Below are 18173 nucleotides of genomic sequence, written 5' to 3' on the forward strand. Positions count from 1 at the left end.
TATAGTCTCACTTAGGGAAATGGCTCCAGTCATTCCTAAAATAAATCTTTCCACCTTATACAAAGTCCTAATTTCAAGAATTTCCATTGAGAATTTTTTAATTTAGATATTTAGATTATATGGATTATAGCTGAAAATCAGAGTAAAATTTCTGGTATCCAGAAAGAAAAAAAACAAGGATTTAACTCCCCTTGCAGAATCATGCATTAAAGGAGCATGTATTTTGGCCTTACTGTAGACCTCACATTTTAATTCATAGATTCTATAATCTAATCTCAAATGATCTTCAAATAGAAATATTCTGTGCTACACTTATTTTTCCCCTTTTGTTCTATTTTTCTTCAACATATATCCCTAACTTCCATTTCATCTACCTGAAAGATGCCCTGTAGGGAGAGGGATAGAAATACCCCATAAAGAAAGAATGATACACCTGAATCCTCCACCGGGATGTAAGGAACCTGTGTACAAAAAAAAAAATTGTTTACAAAATACCAAAGTGAAGGAATAGCATTGATCCTCATAAATAATTTTATTTTTAAAGTTAACAGCTGATGATGCAGTAGGAAAAAAAAAAACAATGAAAAACATATATAAATAAAACCTCCCTAGAGCAAGTTATCTTCTTTAAAAATATTAATCATGTTTATTAGAACCAGAAATAATGAAACAAAAGATTACTAAGCCTCTAGAAATATTTGAATTCCCTACAGTAAGCTTCCCCCTCACTATCGTGAAAGTTTACAAGTAAGCCGTACCTGGAAAGAAATTAAGTACAGGCTTTAAAATATGTTTAAGCAGGCATATTTGGCATGTGCAGGGTCAAAATGTACTTAATATTCCACTAAAAATAGAGTCTACCCCTCCTAAGTAAAAGCAGTTCATGTGAATAAAGCCAAATACTAAAAGTGTATTCTGATAATAGGATGTATTTTATATTCAGAAAGAACACACATTTTTAATACTAACAAAGTTTTTCTTGGTAATTGCTCTCTCATGAGTCAATAATTGATAGTTGCTTTTCTTTAAAGATTTCATTTATTTATTTGAGAGACAGAAAGGAAGAGAGCACAAGCAGGGAGAGGGGGCAGAGGGAGAAGCAGACTCCCCATTGGGCAGGGAGCCCGACACCGACACCGGGCTTGATCCCAAGACCCTAAGATTCATGACCTGAGGCAAAGGCAGATGCTTAACTGACTGAGTCGCCCAGACACTCCGATACAGTTACTTCTGAGTAGTCAATCATTTAAGAATCAATGTCCAGCCTACATTATCTGCATTGGCTTTGTATCCTAATATAAATTAACTGTTTTCAATTTTGTTTCAATCACCTAGATATATCTAAAAACTTCAAATTCTCTTATCCTTTAATGTCACATCAATAATTAGTAATCCAGAAGCTCTGATTTCTCAATACAGTTTGTATCTTTCCATATTCAATTCTTTATCAGAAAAGAATGGAGTTACATTTTTAACACTTTAATCCTGGTCTATATAAACAAACTCCTTTCATGATATCTATTCATGAAGGGATAGAATAGACCCCATTAGACATTCTAATACAAGAAAATAAAAGTATTATCTTTTATCTTTCATATCTGAAAGATCTTCAACCATCACTTTGCTTCATTTTTTCATTTTACAATTCAATCTTTAATTGCCTTCTTTTTGCCAATAATTATTATAAATACATAGATTATGAAATCTGCAAACAAACTTAAGAAGGAATTACATAAATATAATTAGTATTTCCATATGAATCCACTGGTAGTAGCTCTGACAAATGGCTGGTCTTAGATATATTATACCAAACTATGCAGCTGAGTAAAAAAGAATAAAATTTATCATTTAACATACACCTAAAAGAATGACTGCTATTTGATAGATCTTAATAATTATAATAATGTTTGATACTTCATTTAAAATCATTTCTCTCATGTGATTCTTTTTTGTTTGTTTGTTTTGGTTTTTTTTTTTTTTTTTTTTTTTTTTTTTTTTTTTTTTTTTTGGTAGCTTGCAAAGTCCATCACTGTTCCTCTTTAATCGGGGCATAGGTCATGAGAACTTCCAAATACAATAGTTATAGCACCTACTGACTTTTCTATAGATACAAGGAAGGACTCTGCCTAGGAAGTTCCTGGAGTCACTAAAATAAGAAATAGTCTTCCCATTATTCTAATTCTTGTTTCATAGTTTCATTCCCTGGCAACCAGGAGCAACTCCCAAATCATTTCTGACTTGTATATGTTTCCCACCTGGGACAAAGACACTCCTTCACAGCACCATGACAACCATGCCAGCGACACAAGCGCTTGGGTTCATGCAGGAAAATGGAAATCCTGAAAGGAAGCTAGGAGATAAAGGCTTACTATTCCTTGTTTCCCACTGGTAGGAAGTAATTACAAAAATTACTTTAACACAAAGCTTCTGGTGAGTGAATAGTTTGTAATTTGATGGGAGAAGCTTAAGGGCCTAGGAATTAAATAAAAAATATGAAAAGCTGAATGATGTCATACAAGTACAACTCCCTCCCATTTCCCCCAAAATAGACTGCCTAAAGCAAACTTCTTATGGACAACAATGTAGACATTCTTAAGAGATAGTCAGGGATATGTTTTGTTTTTCATCTGAGCTTAGATTCAGTGGAGGTGAACTTTATGTCCCTTTATTGGTAGATAAACCACGTTATTACCAAATGAAATTTCAAAAACTAGTAAAATATAAAATAATTTTGTCAAAACTGAATGTCCACAAATGGGTGTGATTTTCATCCTCCCAAAGCAGAAAATTTTTAAAAAAGACTAAAATTCAACTCTCCGCCCCCATAATGAAGTAGACAAGTTGTTTTGTTTTGTTTTGTTTTTTGACAAGTTTCTTATCATAAGCATGAACAGTTTATGTTTGTTGTTTACTGAAAAGGATGGTATTTCTATGACAGAAATTGGCAGTACTATGTGTTATAAACACCTGCCAATTCTGCATTGGAAGAGATTATTTATATTGCCAAACATAAAACTGTTTTAGGTCTTAAAAGAGAAATTCTAAAGCAGAGTACTGCATCTGTGATTTTACAAATTCAGTATATTTTCAAACAGTTCTTCACATTTTTCTACGTCTTAAAAATAATACAACTTCCTTATGAAGAGTAGAGGAAAGAGAATCTGTGTAATATATGGAAATTGTTGAGGATTTGTGTTATTGTTGAATAATAGCATAGAATCTATTATCTCAACAGGTTCAAAGCTGTGACTTTTATTGGAAACCTAGATAAATATTTTAAGAGGATAAGTAGTCAAAATAGATGTTTGCTTTTCATCAAGTGGAATATTTTAAGGTTGAGTGTGGTAGAAGCATATTTTCTGCTTTGCATTTAGTTTTGGATTTTTTTTTTTTTTTTTTTTTTTTTTTAGGACAAAATGTTCTCCTCCCCTACAGTGATAGGTAGTAAATATCTTTCATGGGCTTCCAATTCTGTGCAAGGCACATCTTCTGATTCTCATCGATATAAAGTTAGAAAAGAGAGAGTAGAAGGCAAGCAGAGACATTCCAAACATCCACAAGCCGATATCTGCCTCTGAATCCAAGCTAACCTCTACTCACCCCTACCCCAACATGTATATAAGGGCATGCATTCATTGACTTTGACACATGATTATGAAAATATACTGTGCATTTTTTATTCACTCACTACTCCAATGGATCTTTGAACTCAATATATCCAAAATTATACCCACTTGTCATTCTCCATCAAGCCTATTTCTGTTTCTCATTTTAAATATCTGAATTCTGAGAAGAGAATCCTCTAGTCTTTCAGATTAGGATTCTGACTCATCCCTGTTCACTCTTTCTCTCTCTCCACCCCCAATATATGCTGCATCAAATAACCCCATCAGTTCTATTTCAGTCTTAATCCAATTTGGCTCCTTCTCTCCATCTCACTTTTATCGTTTAGTTCGGGAGATAATTGGTTTTAATTTAGAACACTTGCTCCAAACTATGGAAATTAAATGAATGTCAGTTATAAACTGACAAAACAACACATGTGGTCAGGCAATTCTGGAGACAACTAGCAAAATAGAGCAGAAGGTTTATTTATAGGGGCCTTGATGCCGAAACTCTGTTGGGTCAATGGTGCCTTATTTATGATAAAAACTCCTGATGACTTGCTGTCAGAGAAATTTATGAAGACCATGGCCCTCAAATGCATTTTTAACTACATTTTATGTATTTTAATCCTCTTCTTATAACTTACTGAAGAAAGACCTCATGTGTCTCCTAAAATAACATCCTGAATTGATCCAAACAAAGCACTATTTTATATGTTACTAGAGCTTTCATTTAGAAATCAATATACTTTCCTAAACCTAGAATATGTTCAGCTTTACATTTTAGATTGATGGAATAAGGCATAAAAATATATTCTTAATTTCACTTGGAAAGTATATAATCCATGAAAAAGCTTGGTTCTCAGTCTTGAGACCAAGAAGTTAAAAGAAGAATGTTAAAGTTAAGTATAGTATTTAAAGTTCTGAATCTAAATGTCTTTTTGCCCTAGGAAGACATTTACACTTCTGAAATATATAGTTATAATTTGGGATTCTCAGAAGGAAGTAAATTGATAACCACTAGCAACTCGATTCAATCAGAACTTCATAAATAAGAAAATAAAATTCATTAAGCTCATACTAAGGTTTATCGTGGAACATTCTATGTTATATATTGGGTCAAATTTTAAAGTAATTAAGAATTAAAAAAGGAACTCCTCCTCCTTTGACCCATGATTTCTGAACACCTTTCCAAAATGTATTTTATGGCCTTCTTCAACTATAAAGCAATCTTCTATTCACAATTGAAAAATTAAAAATAAAGTCTTCAGGTCTGCATTCTTTTTTAAAAAATATTTTATTTATTTATTCATGAGTGACAGAGAGAGAGAGGCAGACAAAGGCAGAGGGAGAAGCAGGCTCCATGCAGGGAGCTTGATGTGGGACTTGATCCCCGGACTCCAGGATCACACCCTGGGCCAAAGGCAGGCGCTAAACCTCTGAGCCACCCAGGGATCCCAAGGTCTACATTCTTAAAAACAATTTATTATCAAATCAGAGTAAGATGAAGCTGATGTTACTTGATATTTTAAATAATTTTCTAAAGTAATATCCAAAATTGCCTTAAACTCATCTCATTCTTATAAGTTTATAAGCCCTCACTACTAAATTATTTTCCCTTATCTAGCATCTAAAAATACAACAGGTATCAACATGGATGGAAATGGAGGGTACTCTGCTAAGTGAAATAAGTCAATCAAAGGAAGACAATTATATAGTTTCACTCAGATGCAGAATATAAGAAATAGTGCAAGGGACCATAAGGAAAGGAGAAACTGAAATCAAAGAGGAAGACAAACCATGAGAGACTCTTTAACTCTGGGAAACACTGAGGGTCGCTGGAGAGGAGGTGCAACAAGGAGAGTAGGGGGTCTAGGGGGGTAGGAGGATGGGGATAACTGGGTGACAGGCATTAAAGAGGGCATAGGATGTGATGAGCACTGGGTGTTATACGCAACTAATGAATTATTGAAAACTTCATCTGAAACTAATGATGTATTACACGTTGGCAAACTGAATTTAGATAAAATATTTAAATTAAAAAAGAAAGATACAATAGGTATTAAAGGTATTTCTCACAATTTTCTTATTTCAATTGAAAAAAAAAAATCTTTTCTCCTTCTCTGTAAATATCAGACTACTAAAAAAGTACCAGGACTGATATTTATAGAAATGGATACCCTCAGGGACTGAAATGGAGCAACAGAGTACAGCTTTTTGAGACTATAGGCATGATAGAAGGAGCAAGTGGGAGAAAAGTCATAATGACTTATGTGTTAAGACTTTCCAGTCCTCTAATACAATTCTCTAACATGTGGGCTATGCTTGTCTAAAAGATATTTAACCACTGCCTCACAAAAGATATTAGATATTATTAAAAACTAAACTATAGAAAAAGTACTGTATCCTACTATCTATCCTTTGACACAACTAGTTCTCTGATTTAGAATGACATTTTTAAAAAGTGAAAATATGAATGAGAACTAAGAGGAACATGTCTGCAATACAAAGGCAAGCAATTCCTAACTGTTCGACTTTAATTAAAACTCATAACATGTAAATCTTTGTACAAAATGAATGATGTTAATAACTAATAGCAATAACAAAAGCTAACGTCGACTAGCCATCTATTATTGTTGAGGGCTAAATTCAACAATCTGCATATATTACTTCTAATTTTTATTATTATAATTGTGCAATGTATTTTAATTCTTTATTCACAGCCTCAGGTTTGAGGCTCAGAAAGGTTAATTACTAATCTAAGGCAACAGAACAACTTGATGTTTTATAGCTATTACTCACATCTGTCTAAATGAACAGTGTACTCTCTTCCAATTACACCACAGTTCTCCCCTAGGATAGGGACATATATTACAGTATTGCATCTATTAACTCAGTGTTGTTGCTGGAAATCAGAGACTTCTCAAAAACTCTGCAGACCACATCAATTTTAAATTTATTTTAAACTGTACTATTCCAATAAATAAATAAATAAATAAATAAACAAACAAACAAACAAACTGTACTATTCCATTAGTATGGCATATTAAGGGAAATGTGGTATCTGAAAATCAACCTAACTAGATAACAACTCTCAAGAGGCAAGATATCATTAATCTAGAATCTAGATTGTTAAATTAAACAGATTATTTAGGGCAGCCCAGGTGGCTCAGTGGTTTAGCGCCGTCTTCAACCCAGGGCGTGATCCTGGAGACCCAGGATCGAGTCCCATGTTGGGCTCCCTGCATGGAGCCTGTGTCTCTGCCTCTCTCTGTCTCTGTCTCTCTCTCTCTCTCTCTGAGTGTGTCTCTTATGAATAAATAAATAAAATATTAAAAAAAAAAGATTATTTATATTCCTGACATTTCTCTGGGGGAAATTTCTATTATCTCTAATTCAGATAGTTGGACTGACAAAAGTAAATACAGACTTCTTGAAATTTGATTAAAATAACATAGATTCGCAAATTTCCTTTCTTTTCCAAAAGGGAACTTCTATATCCAACTTATAAAAACATCTCTTTAATAACAAATTATTCTCAGATTTCATTGAAACATACAAAACTAGAAAAGCTTCACATGCCATATTAATTGACTTTAGTGGTCCAGCCTGTTTTGAAATAAAATTTGGCAGAATCATTCAACTCATTCTCTCTCCCATATTGTCAAAAAGGTTTGCAAAATAGACAAATAGCTTAAAGTCAAATAGCATTTTTATTTTCAAATGTGTCTATCACATATTTATCCCTCTGCCATGTCAATATATCTCATTTTAAAGGTTTGAAAATAATACTAATAATTCATAATTTAGATACTTCTCAAAGGCAAAAATATTTTCAACCTTTAACAGAAGCTAGAGAAAGGAAAATTTCAATGTGAAACTTGAAAAGAAATCGTAAATAACAAACATATTGGGAACACAGTAATGCACTGGAATAAAATAATACCAATAACATATATTCTACTATGTGGTTAAAAAAAAAAGGTGGGCCATATTTCATGAATTATAAACTTCTTTTGCTACCTCCACATTATGCAAGAGCACAGGACTATCACACTCTCTTAATTGATTGGGAGAGTTGTTTTCATCATATCTTAAAATTAAGGTTAATTATCAAGCCTTGTCAAAGATGCCTACCTCTGTATTGGCAGTCGTGGGACATGTTTATGGGAGCCCGTTCTACGGCTGATCTCTTGTAGACAACATGAATCCTTCCATTTTTTTCCTCCATCTGCTTACCTCTTTCCAAAGGTTCAATGAAATACTCATCATTATCACTTTTTATCATTCCAGCCTAGAGAAAGCATAAAATGTGTTATTTTTTTAAAAAAAAAAAGAAGTATCTGTCATCTTTAGCTCACAAGTACCTTTTTAAATGGCAAGATTATAATTTGTGAAAACTAATGCTTTTTCTTTCTACTTTTGGCTATAAATCTAAAATGGGTAAGTAATTCATATAAGATAGAAATTCATAAATGGTAGGAGGAATAAAATAATTCATTCAAGGTATAATAAGAACTTTATAAAGGATAAGAATAAGAAAATCACAAAATGTATACATTTCATCAGACTGCAAAAGAAGCACATTTATATATTCTACTTGGTATTATATCTCTAAATGAAATCTTGCAGGGGAAAGAAACTCAAGAAACATCTCTAATATCCCATAAACATCCACTGTGGAGCTATCCATGCATAGTTAGTATTAAATCATTCACATTTTCTTTCCATACCACTATGATATGAGAAGAATGATTTTTTTTTTTTTTTTTTAATTTATGATAGTCACAGAGAGAGAAAGAGAGAGAGGCAGAGACACAGGCAGAGGGAGAAGCAGGCTCCATGCACCGGGAGCCCGACGTGGGATTCGATCCCAGGTCTCCAGGATCGCGCCCTGGGCCAAAGGCAGGCGCCAAACCGCTGCGCCACCCAGGGATCCCGAATGATTTCCTTTAAATAGCCTCTTTAAGCTTCAGTAGAAACCCTGCATTTCTAATATTTATTAATTTGAAGAACTAACTCCTGTTTGTCCTATCTTAATCTAACTTGATGATTTTATACATATTTTTCCCTCCTCAAGCCTCATCCTTCCATACTAAAACAGTTATGCTTGTGTTCATTGCCTTCTACCTCTCTAATATTTATACTCTTTTTCTTTCTGTTTCATCTTCTATTTAGAAAATTCCAGGACTATATTCAGTACTATAGCTGAATAGAAATTATGGTTTTGTCTGAAATTGTCTCCTCATTAGATACCACATCTACATTATAGTCAAGTAATTACAGCTCATATTTCTACTATAAAGATCATACATGGGATCCCTGGGTGGCGCAGTGATTTGGCGCCTGTCTTTGGCCCAGGGCGCGATCCTGGAGACCCGGGATCGAATCCCACGTCGGGCTCCCAGTGCATGGAGCCTGCTTCTTTCTCTGCCTGTGTCTCTGCCTCTCTGTGTGTGTGTGTGTGTGTGTGTGTGACTATCATAAATAAAAAATAAAAAAAAAAATTAAAAAAATTAAAAAAAAAGATCATACATTAATATGTAATATTAATTTAAATTTCAGTACATTTATTTGAAAATAAAGTTCAAGAAATAATGTGCTAGTGTGGGAATCGTAATTATTTTGGAGATATACATCGGATCTAGAAGTCAGTCTTATTTTTCTTCTGAAGCCCTTGACCTCTTCTATATTTTCAAATTATGAGATCACTTGCTCTTATGAAACATAGGCTGGGCCTTGGGAATTCTCATCCCTTCTAGCTGTTGATCTAATGGTTCCACCACTCTCCGTTGAGGAACACAGAAAGGAAAGGGTAGGGTACACCTTACCAAATGGCATTTGTTTGCAGCAAATAAGCCTCTGACTATAGTTTTTGTATTGCATTCAACTCTGTTCCCTGGTTTCCATTCTGATTTCTTCCACTTGGCATGCTCTATCCTCTCCTTCCACTGTGTCAGCCTCACACACAGGGAGGTCTTAGGCGCTAGGGTGTCCCCATATGCATTTCTACACTCACCCCAACGCTGTGCAAAAAAAGCCTTTGAATTTATGTGACCATGTCTCACAAGAAAATATCACCATAAGTCCTTCACCATGCTTAATCCTCACCCTGTTGAACAAACTTCCAGCCTTCACTAAAAAGAACACTGAGCTAATGGGCATTCGATATCAATGCTGACCTTCAAGACCTAACTCCCCTATTTGGAGTTGTTTTCTCCTCTGGTTAATCCCTCTTCCCCTCCTCCTGTACTGTGAAATGCAGTGTTTTTCACAAGGGGCCTGATTCATCTTTCCCCTTTGGAATTATTCCTACTGTCAATGGATCTCCTCTACAAATATAATTTTCAACATTCTTCTCATGCTTACCAATTGTCATTTTAATCTCTTTAGCATCGGTGCCCTATCCTTATGTCTCTTTATATCAGTAATTTCAACATCACTATTTTTACCCTTCTCAGGCATGTATGGTTTAATAATGTTCATAAAACATATTCAAACTAAGGACAAACACAGAACCACATCCAAGCCTTAAATGTCCTGGCTCATCATTAATGCCACCCATTGGTGGTAGGCAGCATTAACTGGCTTTCTCTTGATAACACTGGTCTGTTGATATACACTGAAGTTTATAAATTGAGGTTTATCAGCATGGGACTTCGGTATTCATCTTTATTCTCATCTTTCCTTTGCCCCAAATCCATCCAGTCACCATGTTCTATAAGGTTTCTTACTTTCTTATCCCATCCTTCTCTTTCCACCACCACTTTAGTTACAGACCTCACCATTGCTCATCTGGATCACAGAAACCACCTATCTTGAGACTTTCCATAAATTATGATTCTCCCAGATGAGTGCCTAACTGTGGATGGAAATAGTGGTCAATGAAGCAACTCTGAGAACTGGGCAATGGCTAGTGGGGACATTTGAAAGTGATGGGAAGGCAGTGAGGATTAGCTCACATGCCATTAAAAAACATTTCTACATATCTCCTATTGCAAACATTCAAATCCCAAGCCCCATGATACTACTTTCCCCACTAAGCCAGATTCCATTTCCTGGCTCTCTTTTTGCAGTTGGCTGTGAACCATGTTACTGTATCCTACCCAGGGAAGTGGTAGTGGTGAATACCAAGAATAGGGATAGCTCATAAAAACCTCCCATGGGGGCTTCCTTATGCTGTTTCCCTTATGATTGGGCAAACACAGGTAATACAAAAATTTAACACAGCTAACCCTCTCCCTTAGAAGGCAATGAAAATTTACGCCAAGTTGAGGTGGTATCAATGGCAAGGCAATGCTGGGTCACATGACCTCCAATAACTCCATGGCCAAAAAATCTGAGAGCCTACCCTTTTATTCGCTAATTTAAGCAAAGGTTAGTGAAAAAAGTACCTCATATAAAGCACTATATTAGGGATGCCTGGGTGGCTCAGCGATTGGGCCTTTGCCTTCAGCTCAGGGCGTGATCCTGGAGTCCCACATGGGGCTCCCTGCGTGGAGTCTGTGGCTCCCTCTGCCTATGTCTCTGCCTCTCTCTCTCTCTCTCTGCATCTCTCATGAATAAATAAATAAAATCTTTTTAAAAAAGCACTATATTAGACACCACAGTAAATAAAAGCTTCTGGTCTGTTTGCCCTCTAGTTTAAGACAATTTAGTCAAATAAACAAAATATATGTCTGCAGGTATTCAGTGAAGTATGTATGTTATGCAAAGCCCAAAAAGTTAAGTGATATCTCCCTTGAGAGTCAAATCAAGTGAGATTTTTTTTCCCCACAAGCTTACTACACACACACACAGCAATTGTCAGTAGGAGCTGTTGATTCTATATTTGGAATGACCTAATATTTCAACTGAAATCTCTCTAGTCCGCATGAGAACTTTGGCCATTGCTATTGTTCACACTGTCTCACATTCTCATACAGCACAGCTGCCAAACTGCTCTTTCAAACTATCATATTATTTCAGACACACTAGAATGTAGTAACAAATGGGCAGAATGTGTAAAGGCTTGACACATCCGGTGCTTCATTCTGGCTCCCATAAAAGCTCAGGACAGTTCTAGGTCAGCTGGGAGGCAGTTCCATTCCACACAGCCATGCAGGTATCCAGGCTGCCAGGGGTTCTACCATTGCAACAGGGGCTCCCAAGTTTGCCCCGTGAGAAGGCAAATAGCATGAGGAAGCCCACACGGGAGGTTTTTATGAGTCAGTCCTAGTCATGGAAGTACCATGTACTTCCGACTACCACTTACTTCTATGCATAAGATACAGTCCCATGGCTCAGAGCCCACTGCAAAGAGAACCAGGAAATGGAATCCGGCCAAGTGCTCAGGGAGAAAAGACAAGCGGATTTTAATGAACAAATGACAGTCTCAACTTCAAATAAGATCACCTCACGTCTTTGCTTAAAACACTTAAATTGCTTCCCATTGCATTTCAAACCACACTCCTTACTATGGGCTTCAAGGCCAGCATCCTCTGGCCCCACCCATGCCCCTCAGGCAGTGCCACTCTCCCCTGGCTTACTATGTTCTGGCCTTCAAGGGCTTTTGTTCCTTTTCATTTTTCCTTTGATATTTCCAAGCTCTTTATTGCCGCAGACCTTTGAAATGCTGTTGGTTCTACGTAGAAGGCTCTTCTTCCAACATACCGCACTTTCCTTCATTGCCTATCTTTCATCCTCTGAGTCTCAGCTAAAATGTTCATTCCTTAAAAATGATTTTCTGACTTCCTTACCTCTACCTACATTGGGTGCCCCTGTCTAAAATTGGATCCATCTTAGCCCATCATTCTTTTTTTTTTTTTTTTTTTTAAAGATTTTATTTATTTATTCATGATAGTCACAGAGAGAGAGAGAGGCAGAGACACAGGCAGAGGGAGAAGCAGGCTCCATGCACCGGGAGCCCGATGTGGGATTCGATCCCGGGTCTCCAGGATCGCGCCCTGGGCCAAAGGCAGGCGCCAAACCACTGCGCCACCCAGGGATCCCTTAGCCCATCATTCTGACTCAGGGCAGTGTGCTCTTTTCTCTTATGACTCTTAACACAAACTCCAGGTCATTTCACCTATATGTTACATTTATAATCCTCCATCTCCTCAAGAGCACTGTCAGCTCAAGGTAGACTCACTTTGTTTATCTTTGCTTCCTTAGGTACCAGCACCACTATGAACACAAAATATGTCTTTAACACATTTTTTTTTTTTAGTGAAAACCTACAGGAATGAATGGGATAAGTGAAGGGATAACAGCTTTTCAGACTGGTAGTGGTCCTCACCAGGGTCTTCACAAGGTGGTGTGAGAGAAGGCACTAGAAGTGAGACGATTGAGGCGTGAGCAAGGTTCTAAAAGGCAAAAGCCCAACACATGCTTGAGGACAGTGAGAAACCCACCCATTCAGAGCAGAGTCTATGTGGGGCAATTCTGGGAAAGGAAGCAACAGAGGACTTGTGTCCCTCAAGTGTGAGCTTTAACATATAGAATGGAGAACCACGACCACAACAGTGCATCAGTGGATGAGAACAAAGTGGTCTGGGAAGACTGATTTGATTACCTCCCAGAAGGAAGAAAGACTAGAAAGCAAGCAACACGAGGCTAAGTAAAAGTCCAGGTGGTAGAAGAGGCAATGGGAGGAGAAAAGGAGAAAGGAAGAAAAAGAAACTAAGAGTAACTACAGGACAAAACAAATACTTGGTGCTTTTTAAAAACCTAAGTTCCTCTGCTTTTACAGATTCCTCTTCTCACTCAGATGAATAATCGAAATTCTACTGAGGTGCATTGGGTTTCCCCTGCTCTTGGCATCACCATTTCTTAGGCCTGTTTCCTTACTCACTGTTGCTGGCTCCATTCCAGCCGCAATGGGCTCCTTACTGACTCCTTTGGTTTTTGCTTTTTTAACAAGGCCTAGCCTGATGACTGTCACCCTTTTCAGAACATAAGCTTCAAGAGCACGGGCTTTGTCCCATTCACTGCTGCATCCCTGGGCCCAGAACAGTGCCTGGGCCAAAGTAGGTGTTTAATATTTGAGGGAACGTGGGAGAAGAAATTAACGTAAGAAATGAGCAAGTGAAAATAAAACATCTTAAAAGGATATTGAAAAGGAATGGCAAGAAGAGATGGGAGGAAAATGTTAGTGTCGTGCATCTCGGCAGGAGAGAATTTAATCAAAATAAAAGTAACTAGAGTAAAGAAGACACAAAAAAGGACTATGGGAAGTAAATCAGACAAACAAAAGTATCTAATTAGAATAGCAGGGGCTGAAGAAATATTACAGAGAGTTATGGAAGAGGAAATGGTCAAAACACATATATTTCAGATCCTAGTCAGTCATTATGGGTAGATTTTTCTGCTGCTCTTCCTACCACACTGTATCAATTTTTCTCACTTGGTAGCTACCAAATAAAAGGTGACTATTCAGAAAGTACTCATGTTTTTAGACAAGACCCCCGAAGCATCAAATCTTCAGTACTAAGTCAAATCTTTTATCCACTGAGATATTCATTTAGGGAGTCCTGCATTCAGTGAATGTTGCTGGAAGCTCAAAGACCATGCACTGTTACACCCCAATATTGAATAATACACTTCTGCTCTCAGATCCCCAGTTTTATTTCACAGTAGAATACCACAGTGTGACTTAGAGGAATAAAACCCAATATGCAAAATGAAAAAGTCTCAGACTGTGGCATTTCAAGTACTGGCATTATGTACTGTGCTGCCAGGTATTTACAACTGCTAGATTATAATTTAGGAGTTTTTAGAAATGTCACACATAAGAAGACATATGGTCCTAGAAGATTCTGTGAAACAGATGCAATCATGTTAACCCATCTTCAGTGTTACTTAAGTGATGTATGATAACAAGGTAATATTTTGTAAATCTCCCTTTATGACACAAAGCCCTCCACATTTATTTACCATTCTCTAATCCCATGTAACAATTCAGGAAATATTTATTGTATTTCTCCAATTATTTCCTAAAATTTAACACAGATGAAGTTTTAAAATATTTATGATGTTTCGGATAACTTTAGGCACATTACATTAAACACATTTTATTGTTTTAATTAAGTCTTCACACGGGCCCTTTGACAGCATTTTGGAGGGGATATTTATAAAACAATGATCTATGCTAAAAAGCCAGCTGCATGATTCCCCTCTCATCTGGTCAACTCTTCCAGCTACATCACTCAACAAGCACTGCCAAGAATCCAGAATTAAGCCAAATAGCCTCTGAGGATGGAAACAGCTATCACAAAGGCCATACTCCTTACTCACTAGGAGGGGTCCTCACGGTCATATTTGACACCCAATTTTAATAAACCAGATTAGAAGGTTTCCTAATTATTGTCAGAGTGTAAATGGCAAACAAGAGTAAGGGGGTGGGGATACAGGGAGTTTCAGATGAGATAATGTCTATGAACGCCCTTTGTAAACTATAAAGCCCTACAAAAAAAGGTAAAATTCAAGTCTCTATATGTCAATAATAAGAAAGACTAAGAAAAGACTAAACTGTTAACTTGGTTTAAGATAAAAATCAGTATAAAAGATATTTTAAAGAGTTCCAACAAAATATCCAACTCTGTCAGATAATCTAAAAAACTTATGTTATGGAAACATTCCATTTTTTTTAAAGATTTTATTTATTTGTTCATGAGAGACACAGACACAGAGAGAGAGAGGCAGAGACACAGGCAGAGGGAGAAGCAGGCTCCACACAGGGAGTCTGACGTGGGACTCGACCTCAGGTCTCCAGGATCAGGCCCTGGGCTGAAGGCGGCACTAAACCGCTGCACCACCCAGGCTGCCCGAAACATTCCATTTTTTATTGTAACACCTAAATATCATTTTACTGCAGTGATTTTTGAATCTATTAAGGAAGGAGAGTAAAACCAGGTAGATTTGGGGGGATGCTAGGAAATACATGCCAAATAATATAACACATTATTGAAGCTAAAATTAACAAAATATCCATTATTTTGTGCTAAATTGATCACCATGTTATACTAGGTCATAGCATAAAAAAGCAGTAATAAATTTCAAATGCCTATTAAGTTTTGTTTTGTTTTTTTAAATGTCTATAACATTTTAGACTAGTTTAATTAAACAGTTATGTTTGAAATATCTAGAAGAGGCAGTGAGAAAATTTATATTAATGCTATGTGTGTATGTGAGAGAGAATAAGTGTAAATGCAATATTCAAGAAAGACTACCATTATGCCTTAGTGATACAATAGCTCCATCTCTATTCACTAAGTTTCCCTGAAAATACATTTTGAGATTTGTCACTTCACTATGCTGCTTCCTCCAACATTTATTCTATGAATATACCTATAGACATATTGCCTGGTTCCATTTTATCATCAGAATGGACAGATGTTCTTATATGAAGATGATTTCCTAATTTTTCCTGAATTTCAAAGGGCATTTCAATCATATCCCAAATATTTTTAGGAGGAGTCATTGAGGAAGACAAAATAGTTGAGAAAGGCAAGAACATAGTGAGTAGAACTGATTCAAAGCTGTATTCAGTAACCAAAGCAGCATTTCCTTTTTACATTAAAGAAAGTTATTTATTGGGATGCATTTGGAGAGTTTCTGAAAATTAAGAAGCAGGTACAATATTCCCCAAGCCATGTTATTGATTTCCATAGTCTTCCCTTCTTCCAAAGCCAGAAGTAATTTTTACTATTTTGGACTCCAGCATCTTATCTTTATGCCTATGGTACTTATTACTGTCAATCTTTTATTATAATTATTTGTGTTAACTGTGCAAGTGCCTGGAAATTAAGAGATGCCAAGTAATGTGTGAGTTGAATGAAAAAATAAATCTCATTAAATTCCAGATTTATATTTGGGTTTGGCTGGCCTTTCATTCAACAATGATCCTCCTGGATGACTTCTGAATCTCTACAGCATCTAACAAAATACCCAGCAAACTGATAACACTAAATATGTATTTGCACAATCTGCTCTATGAAGGGGTTGAACAGGCTCTCCAGTCAGGCAGGTATTATGATTAGAGCCCTAAATCAAGAGAGAGAGAGAGAGAGAGAGAGAGAGAGAGAGAGACATCATACCATCTTGACTCAATTAATTAATATTGATTCAATTAACTGCTACAGCAAATGGAACACTTGACAGAATCAATTCAGTTCTTTAATTAGAAAGCATAACCTCCAACTCTCTATTGCCTGATTCTTTTCAAAATCTAGGTTGCAAGAAATAAAATTCTAGGAAGATTTCCTGAAGACTAAAGGACTTTCTCTACATTCATTTTAATTCCTCTTATTAGCTCTAATCACTACTACCAGCCCCTACCTCAGTTAAGCCAGGCCACGGTTATTTGGGCTCCTAATAAAACGGTTTTCATCCAGCTACGCAGAGTTCAAGCATCGACCTATTTTGAAGGAGATGGTAACTAAAAAAATCTTGAGAAGTCTACTGTAATAACAGTATGTTTGTTGTTGAGGACTCCTCTCAATATCATACATTGTTTGCTATTTGAGAATCCAGGAAGAAAAATCTCTCAGATTTTAGTCATAGGAACAATTTTGCTTCCGCTGAGAAACTGGTTCATTTCTATTTCATGAGCATTGTAATTATGTAACTAGTAATATCTGTAAGAAAACTCAAAGTCAAATTTGTATTCTAACTTTTAAACAATCTTGTGCCATGAATCTTTGGATACTGACTTTCTCTTGGGCATCAGTTTCCCTTCTCTTATTTTTCCTTCTTGCTAACTTATTCTATTTTTAATATCTTATTGTGTGAATACATATAAATTGCCACGTATCTTTTCATAATGAAGCAGGTAGGTACTTGTTAAATGAAACCACATGCCTTATATACTTCAAGCTAAAACCAAGGCAACATTATGGTTTAATTTGAAACAAGAAAGTATAGTATAGTTTTCTGGAAATGTATAAATTACAGGATTAAATATATTAACAATGGCTAGTGTTATCCAATATTTCACAAATATGCTGGTATGATGTGTCTCAACAGTTATGATAAGTTCAGTGCTAACTATTCATAAGAGTAAAATATCCAACAATGTTAAGTCACAGAATTTTCTTAATGGAAGAAAACTGAAAAACTATAGGGCACCTGGGTGGCTCAGTGGTTGAGCATCTGCCTTTGGCTCAGATCGTGATCCTAGGATCCTGGGATCAAGTCTTGCATCAGATTCCCCAAGGGGAGCCTGCTTCTCCCTCTGCCTATGTCTCTGCCTCTCTCTGTGTGTGTCTCATGAATAAATAAATAAAATCTTTTTAAAAGGGAAAAGAAAATTGAAAAACTAAAATTATGCAATACTCTTAAGTATCTTTTGCTATTTTAAAGTCAATGTAGTGATTGAACAACCTATAAAGAAAGTAGGCATATTGTGCTCACCCATAGCTACTGTGCTTGTACAGTTACAGAAAGGATGGGCTACAATAGGGAAGGATGAGGGAGAAGGATGTGAAGGAGACTGAATTTCAAGATGGGTGGGAGGAGAAGTTTCCCTGAATCCTCATTTTCAGAAAATCTTAAAAATCTCTAGTAAAATGAGGCAGCCCCGGTGCCACA

General features: G+C 36.3%; 1 protein-coding gene across 4 annotated transcripts in view; it reads right to left on the reverse strand.

The window, feature by feature from the left end:
• Positions 1-18173, reverse strand: part of ADAMTS3 (ADAM metallopeptidase with thrombospondin type 1 motif 3) — a 261316-nt gene that overhangs the window by 135325 nt on the left and 107818 nt on the right. For all 4 annotated transcript variants that reach the window (XM_038556298.1, XM_038556297.1, XM_038556299.1 and 1 more), the window contains one exon: positions 7743-7899. In XM_038556298.1, coding sequence (XP_038412226.1) covers positions 7743-7899 — 157 coding nt within the window. The remainder of the gene's footprint in view (positions 1-7742; positions 7900-18173) is intronic.

Source organism: Canis lupus, chromosome 13, assembly GCF_011100685.1.
Source record: "Canis lupus familiaris isolate Mischka breed German Shepherd chromosome 13, alternate assembly UU_Cfam_GSD_1.0, whole genome shotgun sequence".
Lineage (NCBI taxonomy): Eukaryota > Metazoa > Chordata > Mammalia > Carnivora > Canidae > Canis > Canis lupus.